Consider the following 12,599-nt stretch of genomic DNA (forward strand, 5'->3'; position numbering starts at 1 on the left):
ATATCTTAACCTCAAGGCCTTTGTCTGTCTCTGTGTGCTGGGTGCACGGCTGCTTCTGCATTTTTTCTGGAAACTGGAAACTGAAATCACTAAAATGGATCTCGTCGGTTGGTCACTCAACGCGATTGATAAAATTTTTTCAACGATGAGAACGGGAGAAGGGGCTCCCGGATGCCCCTCCGGGACAGACCCAGTTGGACACATCATGGACTCCTGAAAACAGTGGAACTTGATTTGTTTATCTCAGCTGTCTGTGGAGGACTCTGAAGATGTGTGGATGTTCGTGGTGTTGGTGTCAGGTTTCCTGCTGATCGGCATTGGAGGCTACCTGGCTTGCCGGAAAATTAACGAGCTGTCAAGGAATATTGACCTGATCCCTGAGCTCAGAGATGGATTGGACCACGCTGTGAATTCACAGACTCACATAATTGTCGCGATGAATCGTAAGCTTGGAACTTTTACCGAGATTCATTCATTGGCACAAAAGATGGATGCCATCAAGGATAGAGTGGAAGAATCAGCACGGATTGGGATAGTTTAATGTCCATTATTGGGATTTTGAGAGGTTGAGGACCAAGGAACTGTAAGACAGAGAGGAAATTATCTCTGTCTTGCCCCAAAACAATTTCTAATCTGAATCTGGTGCCCTTGAGCCTGCAAGGCTCCAACGAAAACTCCCCCCTCAGAAGATATGTGTCACAATCTGCTCCTGCCTCCCTGACTGATTACTGCATGCCTTTGTAATTTCTAGGCTTGATTACTGCAGCTCTCTATATGCAGGGTTGTGTCAGTCTTCACTGTGTCGCCTACAGGTTGTGCAGAACAACGCAGCCAGGTTCCTGACTGGGACCAGGAAACGGGACCACATCAGTCCAGTTCTGGTCTCCATGCACTGGCTTCCGGTTCGCTATCATTCACAATTCAGACGCCTCGTCTTTGTTTTTAATTTCTTCCAGGGTGGTGCTCCCCCCTATCTGGCCACACTCCTGGACAGACATTCCCCATCACGCGCTCCTCTGACCAAGGCCTGCTCGTTGTCCCTCGTTCTAGGTGTCGTACTCGCGGGGACCGGGCTTTCTCAGTACTAGCACCGTCACTTTGGAACCAGTTGCCACCCTCAGTTAGGCTGTCACCATCTCTGCCAGTCTTTAAGAGCCGCCTAAAAACACACCTCCTCCGCTTGGCGTTCCCTGAATGTATTTGAGTTAGGCCGTCATTTATGTTGATTTTATCTCACAGTCTTCATTGGTTCAATTTTTCCCTTGTTTTACACATTTGTATTCTACTAGAATGTTTCACCTTTTTTGTAATTTGTAATCTGTAATTTGAATTGCTTTTATTTTCTGATTTATTCACTTTATTTGACTTTCTACTGTACCATGTTCAGCGCCTTGGGCTTCCTGACAGGGTTGTGGAAGGCGCTTTATAAATAAAGCTTTGTTTGATTGATTTGATTGACTGTGTCTCTCTCCTGCCCTTAATTAGTCTTTATTGTTCTCACCTGCCCCTTGTTAATCCGCCCATGTGTTCCTGATTGTTTCCCTGAGTATTTATACCTCCCGTCTTGTTTGAGTCTTTGTCGGATCATTGTTTGTTGTCAGCGTTGTTTTTGTTCTGTCGTTCCCGCTCTGCCATTAAAACTACTTTTATTTCATCCGTGCCTGCATTCCTGCCTCCTGATCTGCTCCACCACACATGGTCCGCCGTCATCCACACCCTCAACGTGACAATATGTGGAATGTGCCGTCGCTATGGCAACTCAACTCTGTCTCCTTTCCCAGTCTGGGCGGGTCTGCGGGAAGGCCGCTGAATCGTTCCAGGGTCTCTGCAACCCTCCAACCCTCAATGCTCCTCCCCCATCCACACTAAGGTGACATGCACTGCTTATCGTGGCTGCGGGAACTGAAGTGGGGATAGTTCCAGCCCACCACACAGCCGTGTACCAAATCACCTTACGAACTGGTGAAGCAGTTGGTTGAAACCGGAGGCAAGCAAGGGTTGTTTGCGGTGGCCAAATTATCTTTTTAACCAGAATCACCATGTCAGTTATTTTTCTGCTCACCGTGATTATAGAGAAACTTTATTTGTTACGTAACGACAATGTTCGATCGGTTTATCTGACTTAGCTGTGCAATTATAACCTAACACGGCTAAATATCGACATTATTTGTATAAACACATTTCTATCAGTGAACGTTTTTGTCGTTAATGGTTTTTAGGAAGTAAACAACACTTTCTCTGGCTACTTCCAGCTTGTGAGTAGCTGACCTGCGTGTAGCTCCAGAGTCTCTTCTGCTGCTGGAAGGAGCCGCCATTATTGTTGTCGTTCCGGGCGCGGCGGCTCCCGCTCCATCACGTTCTTATACCTTGTTGCCTTTTCCTTGCATGGATGGTACTGCAGTGGATTTCAGTCTGATTTTTTTCCATTTTTCTGAACCCCATCCTGTGTTCAATCAAGTCTCCCTCGATATAATCCTCCTTGCGGAAATGTGCACCACAAATCACGGAATTGTTCGAGACTCTACTGCTGACAAAATACTGCCTTTTTACCCCAACAAATCTCACCCACGCACAGAAAGCTGGGTTTTTCTGCTTTGGGAATCAGAAAACACGATGCCCAGACAAACTGAAGTTTATACAACCCCTACATACACAAACATTCACCATATTTGAACTAGTTTACTTGGGTTTTACCTCAGCAACTGTAAATGACCGATTTAGAGCTCGTTGTCCTCTCGTTTGCCTCTGCGTTTACCTCTGGGCACGTCACGTGACTCTAAAACCGTGCGTTTTTTGGGGGGCGCTTGCTCTCAACCCTTTATTTAGTCTTTTTAAACACCTGCTCGTTATATGGAAACCTGGGAGTATAACCAAAGTAGCTTTTTTACATTAGATTATGCTTTTTTGCCATTTTAAAGAACATTACATTAAAGATGGATTTTAAGTACGGTTTTAGTAAGGATTCTACGCAATGTTTTATAAATGAGACCCCCTGCTCAATAGCCAAGTCATGGTATGTGTGACAAAATGAAAACAAATATGTTGCAAGTCTTAAATACATAAATGTTTTGCCCCACTCACTGCTAAAATAATTAAACCAATTATCAATTCAATTCAAAGATACTTTATTAATCCCAGAGGGAAATTAGAGTTTCAGTACACACAATTCTGAGATCAGACATACATACATAGACATAGACAGATGGCAAGAATTGGTGACTGTGGTCATTTGCAACCCGAGTCGCGCTACCTTAATAGAGATCAGAGAAGAAGAAGAAAATATCATTTCTATAGCGCCTCTCAAGATAAAAATCACGAGGCGCTTCACAAAAACAAAAAAAAATGTTAAAATATAAAAAAGCATTTAGAAAATGTTTAAAAATATATTTAAAATGAGCAAAAATAGGCAATTGGGATTTAAAAGAAAAAATGTTAAGAAAGAGAGAGAGTGTATATGAAAGAGGGAAATCAGTGGATCCTGAGGAAGGTGGAATAGGTGGGGAGAGCAGAATAAAGAGAGAGGTGTTGAATAAGGTCATACAAAAGCCAGCTTGAACAAGTGAGTCTTCAGCTGCTTTTTGAAGGAGACCACCGAGTCCACTGATCTCAGGCTCAGGGGGAGAGAGTTCCAGAGTCTGGGGGCCACAGCAGCAAATGATCTGTCAAGAGGGTTTATATATGAGGATTGAGTCAGGTGGAGGAAAAAAAGGCACTTCATAGTTACCCTCCACAGGGAGGGTAGCTTAGCTAAGCGAAATACACCTCAGACAGAAATGCAACAGACTTCAGACATTACACAACATAAATGCCCACTAGGTGTGGAGGTAGGGTTGGGGAATGTCCACACATCAGTGCATGCAGCTGCGATAAGCAGCACTCGTCACCTCTGTTCGGACAGGGGAGGGAGGTAATTGGGTTTAGAAAGCACAGTGACTCCTGGAACGATTCAACGGCCTTCACCGGTCTCAGTCCCGTCCAGGCTGGGATAGGGAGACAGAGTTACCATGGCAACGGCAGCATTCCACATTTCTTCTGAGGGGAAGTATTCATTTCTGCCTCTCAGGCTCAAGGGCGCCAGATTCAGATAAGAACTTGTTTTGGGGCCAGACAGAGATAATTTCATCTCTGTCTTAAAGTTCCGTTGGTCCTCAACCTCTCTCAATCCAATAATGGCGTATATTAATCTATCCCAATCTATGCTGATCCGACAACTTTCTCCTTGATCGAATCCACCTTCTGTGCCACAGTCTGAATCTCAGCCAAAGTTCCAAGCTTACGACTCATCTCGACAATTATATGAGTTTGTGCATTTGCAGCGCGGTGTAATCTGTCCCTGAGCTCCGGGATTGAGCCAATATTCCTCGACAGCTCATTAATTTTTTGGTAAGCCAGGTAACCACTCAGGCCAAAAAGCAAGAAACCTGACACCAACACCACGAGTATCCAGACGTCTTCAGAATCCTCTACAGACAGTTGAGAGAGGCAGATCAGGTTCCACTGTTTCCAGGAGTCCATGATATACCCAGCTGGCTCTGTCCCAGAGGGGCATCGAGGAGTCCCTTCTCCCATTCTCATCGTTGAAAAAAAAATTTCAATCACGTTGAGAGACCAACTGACCAGGTCCATTATTAAAAATTTCCAGTTTCCAGAAAAAATGCAGAAGTGCCGTACACCCAAAGACAGACAAAGAGCTTTGGGATAAGATAGGAAGGAGAGGAGGAAAAAAGCGTCTGTACTCTCCAAGAGCCGAGATATAGTATGAAGTTGTTTCATTTTAAATCACACTTTGATAACTGTGTGTGTGTGTGTGTGTGTGTGGGTGTGTGTGTGTGTGTGTGTGTGTGTGTGTGTGTGTGTGTACTTTTGATTCAGCGATATATAAACAATCCTTATTAATAAAGTATGAAAGGAAAAATGGAAATAATGGTCTGTGGTGATCAAAAAGAAGACATTTGAAGAATACTTTTCACGTGTCTGATCAGAACCTCCCTGAACCGTCTACAGGTGGTTCAGAATGCCTGTGCTCGGTTTCTGACCAAGTCCTCCAAACACACCCACATCACCCCGCTTCTCCTCCAGCTTCACTGGCTGCCAGTCAACTTCAGGGTTCATTTCAAGATCCTGGTTCTGGTCTATAGGGCCTTACATGGACGAGCACCATCTTACATTGGTGATCTTCTGGTTTGCCACTTACTCTTGAGAAGCTCACAGAGATTTTTGACTGTTGTTTAGAGCACATCTAGCTGGGTGCGTCTGCATGAGGTTCTACAGTGCTTCAAAGCATCACTTAATAAAAATGTGATGCTTGTGAAAGTCCTGAGATGTTTTCTCTGATGTTTGTTTTCAGACGTAACACGCAGAGAAGAGGCCACAGTCCCCTCCATTGTCCTCCTTTCTGTGGACAATCCCCAACCCTCTACATCTGACCCCATTCAGGTGCGACACAAACACACTTCCAGATTTGATTACTTCATTAAATACTAAGAGACACAATTTCAATCTGTCTGTGTTCGTTTTGGTATTTTCCATTAAAATGAAATGTGAATTTTTCACATTTCTGTACAGTTTTGTGTAGGCATGCTTAATATTTCCTTTACACAAGTTGAAAATTATTGCATCAGAAGAAAAATACAGTTATTTTAGTCGACTAAAAAAGGACTAAAACAAATTGTGACTACAGTTTAAGAAAAGTTTAGTTAAAGACTAAAACTAAAATAAAATTTCTAAATTAACACCGCACAGAAACTCACCAATACACAGTAAAGTTATTAGTTCAATTCTGATTTCATGTTAACATTGAAACATTGAAAGCTGGTGAGATGAAGAAGAACAGTGTTGACTTCATGTGTTCATCTGCAGGTAGAACAAGCTTTGCCACACTGTGGAGACCCAACAAGCAGCTCTTCTTTTTCTGCTGTCTGGTTTGTATGAACTTATTAAAGCTTTATTGTGTCCGAAATAAAAGCTGCAAAGTGTGAAAGTTGTTCAATAACACGTCAAAATAGAAATCAATTGGAAATTAAATAATTTAGAATGGTTGAACAATGGTTGTGTTCCAAACATTCACTCATTCACCCTGCAGTGACTGCACTAATCTGTGATGGTGTTTGAATTTCACTTTTCTTTCTATAACCTTGTAAACGAATCATCTGGTCCAGTAAAAGTCCTGTCTAAACATGGTCTATACCACAACAGCAGAAAATGCCTATGATGCACTGCTGCCTGAACTAGCAGTTCATGCTAATATTAATATAATGTGATTGTCTAATTAGTTATTGATCCTTGTTTAGCTGTCTGAGCTGTAAAATGTCTTGTCTGGCTGAGCTCCATTCAAACGCGTTTCAAAAGAAACATTAAAGGTGCGTGATGTAAGAATGTAATCCTGTGGTCACGTTTGGGTACTGTTGCCCGTTGCCAACCTTACTTGTCAGTTTCTCACTCCTGTTCCACGAGTTTCATGGCTGCTTCCAGCTTCAGATCAGCACCAGAAGATTTTATGAGGAGTGAAGACCAGTCATACACAGTAAGATGAAAAGTAGATGAACACATTTCACTGTATTACCCAGTTGTTGGTAAATGAAAAAGTAGCTTGAGATATTTTTAGAGCAGACTATTTGCTTCTAATTTCTGTTTGTATTGTTAGCTCAATGTTAGCCTCTAGCCTGTGGCACTTGATACTAGAGTAAAACAAAATGAGATCATGGCTTCTTAGGGATACAAGAAATAAGTATGGGTTGCTTCTGTTTACTGGCTTCAGTTCTTCAAACAACTCTGGAGCTTTTTGTCTTCTGGTTTCAATCCTGCTGAAGCGAGGGAGCAATCTAGAATGAAAGTCAGAATGTGTATTCACACAGCAGGAGAAAAGCTTGTACAAAGTTTGCTGATAACAGCTCATCAGGGATAACATGTGGCTTTAATTGATCCAGCAGGATAATCAGCACTGCTCCATAAGGGGGAGGGTGATAAGTATGCAAAGAAGCCCCAGCAAGAACAAAGGGGGAGTAATAGGGCAATTATATTAGAATAAAATCATCAGGATTTGTGACGGAGGCACACAACTCCAATAAGCATGTCAGAAGGTACACTGACAGCAGAACAGTGAACTGGTGCGTTCTCACAGTGCTTGAATCAGCTCATTACCTGTAAAGGTTGGTTTATGCTTGACGCGTCCGCGAGGTCCGCACGGCTCCGCGCGGAAAAGTTGCGTCATTTTGCGTCATTTTAACAACCACGCCCCTCCACCGCGTCTCCGCACGGCCCAAGATTTCCGCAACGCGCACCTCGGAAAATTTCTAACCACGCGGACGGTCGGACGCGGAAAAACATGGCGGACCGGCATGGCAGAGGTTCGTAAATACAGTCATTTGTATGATTCAGCTCTCAGATATCACCGTGATCAACATGTTGTTAATAATTCTTGGAGAGAAATAGCTCGCACTGTCGGAAAAGACGAGAACGCTGTTAAAAATGCTGAAATACCATGTTGTAAACAGTGATTTCTACTTCTACTATGGTGTAGTGTTGGATGCATGCCGTAGAGCTCCATGCTGCCCCGTTCAGTTTGGGAGAATATTGGCTCACCGCAGAGACAAGCCGCACGATCCATAAACGCTGCGAGTTGTGAAGCGCGTTCCATCCGCGAGCCGCATCACCGCGCGGAAAGTGAATGCGTCAAGCATAAACCAAGCTTCAGAAATTCAACAATGGTTACGTATTGTAACCCCAGTGTTGGGTAATTTTATCAATCCGAGATTACCTTAGGGAAAGTTTAAAGCACAGGGGGTTATATTAATCAATCAATCAACACCAATGTCAATCATAAACAATCAGTTTAGACTTTGCAAAGTGGAGAGAAAAATCGGTACACACCAAGACTGAAACCAGTTCGTTCTCTCATCAGACTGACGTCCTCCGAAAGCATTTATTGAAAACACAAGCACACACAAAAATGAAGCGCACACACACATTCCTTAAGCTACTATGTAGACTTTCAGGCGGGAAGCTTGTTAGTGAAGGGAGTCTAAACTCCAGGTGCACCCTAAATCAACAAAGCAATTTCTAGACTTTCTCAAGGGAGTTTTACTGATAAAGGTCGGTTGTGAGGCAAGGTCAATCCTCCCTGTAGGAACTAGTGGAGACTGGTATCTCAACAGGATGAAGCTGCGTTTTAATAAGCCACCAGATGTTTAGCAGTGAAGACATTAATATTAATTCAATAATAATATCAATTTTTACTTAACAATCCTCTCTGTAAACGCTAGGTTCATCCTCCGTAATTGACAGTGTAATAACACAACAATAACAATACTACGATTAAGGTAAATATGTTTGTAGTTGTAAAAATCAAACTCTAACACACAAAAACATCACAAAATAATTAGTGACCCCTAAAAGGCTGTAAAATACGTAACAACCTGTAACAAAAGGCTGCATCAATAGGTGGACACCTGTAACAAATGGGTGATTATAATAATGATTATAAAGACAAAATAAAACGATAAAAGATAATAAAATCAACTGAGCTGATAACTAGGACATCAATCCACAACGGTTACAGAATTTGTAGTTTATATTGTTGAAATCATAATGAAATCAGCTTTATTAGGCAATGTATTCTTTTCCGTCTTCCAGCTCCTCTTTGCTGCAGGAACGTGCACTGTACCAAAGCATTTGTCATTAGCTTGTTTACCATACTCTTCAGACAAGGGATTGCACAGCTTATAACCAAGCACATCATGACTAGGATAAAAATAACAGGTGCAAGACATTTTAACAAGAGCTGATACCAATTACCAGTAGTCAGCCAATTCATGTAGTTCCAGGATCCTCCAGTCGATTCTTTGGATTTCAGGAAGTTGCTAGAGGGGGAAAGTTGATGTAAAACGTTAATGTATGCAGCTCTAACTGTGGCAGAGTTGAGGTTAAAGGGCTTGTTCGTGGACTGGACCGTGGACTGGAAACTGTAATTTGAACAAAACAATGTCCTCTTCAGGATGGTGTTGCATTTTTGTGGTTTCGAAGTGGGGAAAGGTGATGTAGAAGAGTCCTTTGGGGTCGTCGTTGTGAGGGTCGCGGCTTTCGTCGATGGATAAGGGGCGGAAGGTCATAACAGACTTAAACTCTCTTACTTCAGCTCTGATGTCCTCGTAAGGACGGCCCTGTCCTCTGTGACCTCATGTGAGGTGCAGGCAAGCCAGGCTGCAAATTCCACATCATTTGCATGGCAGGTACAGGTAGAGAGAGCTTCTGCATTTCCAGATGTATCCTTCAGGAGTCCCCATTCCCATGACTTGAGGGGACCGCAAGAACATGTTTGTTTGTGTTCCATGTGGGGTAGAAAGGTCATCCAGTCATTACAAGGCTCATCAGGGTCACATTTATGGTGACATATCCAGGGACATCAGACCGAGTTGTCAGCCAGTGTTTCTTGGCAGGGGATTTAATCCATCCATCAGCTAGGAGAATGTCATCACAGATGTATTTGCCTAGACGAATCGTGAAGTTTAAGCATGGCGTGGAGAAACAGAAGGGGTCTTTTCCTGTGAGGCGAAGGAGATGCAACCCCTGGGAATTAGATGCGTTAGTTGATGCAGAAAAGTTGGCAGGGCGTGTCCAGTGTCTTTGTTGATGTTGAGGTGAGCAGCAGTGTGGGATGGTGCACTTCCGTCCCTTAATAGCTTGGATGGTGAGGGCGTGTAGCAAACATACAGTGTCATTCATCGAGGTGGGGATAGCTGTCATTGTGGGGTTTTTCACATAATAAAAATTCCAATTCAGGTCAGTTCATTAAGCCAATCAGAAATAATGTTTCCTATATAAGGAACCCAGCAAATTGCATCAAGTCACTGACTAGTGTCAGTAACTATACAGCAATCCTCATACCAAGCAAGCATAAAGCGACAGTGTAGAGGAAAACTCCCTTTTAACAGGAAGAAACCTCCAGAGAATCCTGGCTCAGTATAAGCAGCCATCCTCCACGACTCACTGGGGATCGAGCAGACACACACACACACACACACACACACACACACACACACACACACACACACACACACACACACACACACACACACACACACACACACACACACACACACACACACACACACACACACACACACACACACACACACCTCCCCCTTGAAAACAAGGTTGGCTGAAAAAAAAGCAAGATACCCAGATGTGAGTACAAAATACACTACCCAAGCATGTCTGTGCTGACCCAGATGTGAAAGTGCCAGTAGAATCTGGAGTTGCAATATGTAACCATTGTTCATACCTGAAGCTGCTATTTGATTCTTTTCATTTTATTTATTTTGTGCTTGAAACTTGAACTCATGCTGCTATCACATATATATGCTTTTTCAAAATGAAATGACCATCATGTAATATCTTCAGCCCATAATATACTGTCTATCTATCCATCCATTTTCTATCCTGTTAAAAGGGAGTTTTCCTCTCCACTGTCGCTGCATGCTTGCTTAGTATGAGGATTGCAGTAAAGACTCTGACACTAGTCAGTGACTCGAAGCAACCTGCTGGGTTCCTTATATAATAAACTTTTTACTGATTGGCTTAATGACCTGACCTGTATTGGAATGTTTACTGTGTGAAGGTCCTTGAGACGACTCTTGTCGCGATTTGGCAGTATACAAATTAACTGAATTGATTAGAAAATTTAATCCAGCCTCTTGGGCCTGCTCCTTTGGGGGAATCTCAAGGCGTTCCCTGGCCAGTCAAGAGACATAGTGCCTCCAGTGTGTCCTGGGTCTTCCTTTAGGTCTTCTTCTGGTTGGTCATGCCTGGAAAACCTCACCAGGGAGGAGTCAAGGAGGCATCCTAAATAGATGCCTGATGCCTCAATTGGCTCTTCTCAATGTGGAGGACCAGCAGGTCTACTCCAAACCCCTCAAAGATGACCAAGCTTCTCACCCTATCTCTAAGGGAGAGCCCAGCCACCCTGCAGAGAAAACTCATTTTGACCACTTGTATCTGTGATCTTGTTCTTTCAGTCACTACGCAAAGCTCGTGACCATAGGTGTGGGTAGGAACGTAGATTGACTGGTAAATCGAGAGACCACGACAGACTGGGCACAATGCCCACATCACTGCAGATACAGCACCAATTAGCCAATCAATCTTGCACTCCGTCTTCTGCTCACTCATGACATTATTACACTTCTCCATGTGGGGCAAGACCTCATCCCTGACACAAAGAAGGCATTCAACCTTTTTCTGACTCAAAACCATGGTCTCTGATTTAGAGGAGGTGATTCTCAGCCCATCTTCTTCACATTTGGCTATGACCCTCTTCAGCAAAAGCCAGAGATCACGTTCTGATGAAGCCAACAGGACATCATCTGCAAAAAGCAGAGACCTGATCCTCAGGTCACCAAAATGGATCCCATAAACACCTTGGCTGGCCCTAGAAATCCAACTTACTGCCGACAATGCAGACCAAGCTCTGATACCGGACATACAGAGACCTAACAGCCTGTATCAGAGGGTCTGGTACCCCATACTCCCAGAGTACCCTCCACAGGTCCAACCCCACCCCCACCCCAAGGGAAGCGGTCAAACGCCTTCTCCAATTCCACAAAACACATGTAGATTGGTTGGGTGAACTCCCACCCACCCCCCAGGATCGCCCCCTAAAGGTATAGATCTGGTCCAGTATTCCACGGCCAGGACGAAAACCACATTCCTCCTCCTCAATCCGAGGTTTGACAATCCGACGGACCCTCCTCTCCAAAACCGCTGAATAGACTTAACCAGGGAGGCTCACGATCGAGATCCCCCATTAGTTGGAACACATCCTTTGGTCTCCCTTATTCTTTGAGTGAGTGAGTGAGTGAGTGAGTGAGTGAGTGAGTGAGTGAGTGAGTGAGTGAGTGAGTGAGTGAGTGAGTGAGTGAGTGAGTGGATCAGTGAGTGAGTGAGTTCAATTAAATTCAATCCAAAGATTATTAATCCCAGACGGAAATTAGAGTTTCAGTACACACAATTCAGAGATCAGACATACATGGGCAAAGACACATGACAAGAATTGGTGACTGGTCATTCACAACCCTGAGTCACGCTACCTTAATAGAGATCAGAGGGTTACATGAGGATTGGTTCAGGTGGAGGGGAAAAAAAGGCACATCAGAGTTACCTTCCACCAGGAGAGCAGCTTTGCTCTGCAAAAAAAAAAAAAAACTCAGACAGAGATGCAACAGACTTCAGACATCACACAACATAAGTGTCCACTAGGTGGGGTGGTGGGTTTGGGACTATCCACACTTCAGTTCCTGCAGCCACTACAAGCAGCGAGTGAGTGAGTGGGGAATTCTTCCACAACTGTTTTCTCCTGTTCTTGATCCTTCAGGCCACTTGAAGCTCCCTGTGCTGCCTGCAGCGCCCCCTGGTGTCCTCTCCTTCCAATTCATCTGTTCTCTTTGTTCTCTGACAAAGACTTCATTACCAAGCTCTCCCAACTGCTCAGCTTAGCCTTGAAAGAAAAGAAGAAAAAGGAGTTGGAGAGGAAGGCTGAATCCAAAGAGGCTCAGTTTTATGTCTGTAGCACGGATGTGGGCGGTCACAGGTAATTTCTAGAAATA

General features: G+C 43.8%; 1 protein-coding gene across 5 annotated transcripts in view; it reads left to right on the forward strand.

Annotated features, from left to right (window-relative positions):
• The window catches only part of nisch (nischarin), an 84,707-nt gene that overhangs the window by 22,454 nt on the left and 49,654 nt on the right, over positions 1-12,599 (forward strand). For 4 of the 5 annotated variants that reach the window (XR_001572903.3, XM_054733479.2, XM_054733473.2 and 1 more), the window contains exons 14-16: positions 5,348-5,436; positions 5,860-5,921; positions 12,368-12,583. Coding sequence is in view for 4 of the 5 variants with exons in the window: in XM_054733479.2 (XP_054589454.2) it covers positions 5,348-5,436; positions 5,860-5,921; positions 12,368-12,583 (367 nt within the window). In the remaining variant the exon portion in view is untranslated. Of the gene's footprint in view, positions 1-956; positions 1,455-5,347; positions 5,437-5,859; positions 5,922-12,367; positions 12,584-12,599 lie in introns of those variants that run through there. The other variant, XM_054733484.2, reaches the window with a different exon arrangement.

This window comes from Nothobranchius furzeri, chromosome 3, assembly GCF_043380555.1.
Source record: "Nothobranchius furzeri strain GRZ-AD chromosome 3, NfurGRZ-RIMD1, whole genome shotgun sequence".
NCBI lineage: Eukaryota > Metazoa > Chordata > Actinopteri > Cyprinodontiformes > Nothobranchiidae > Nothobranchius > Nothobranchius furzeri.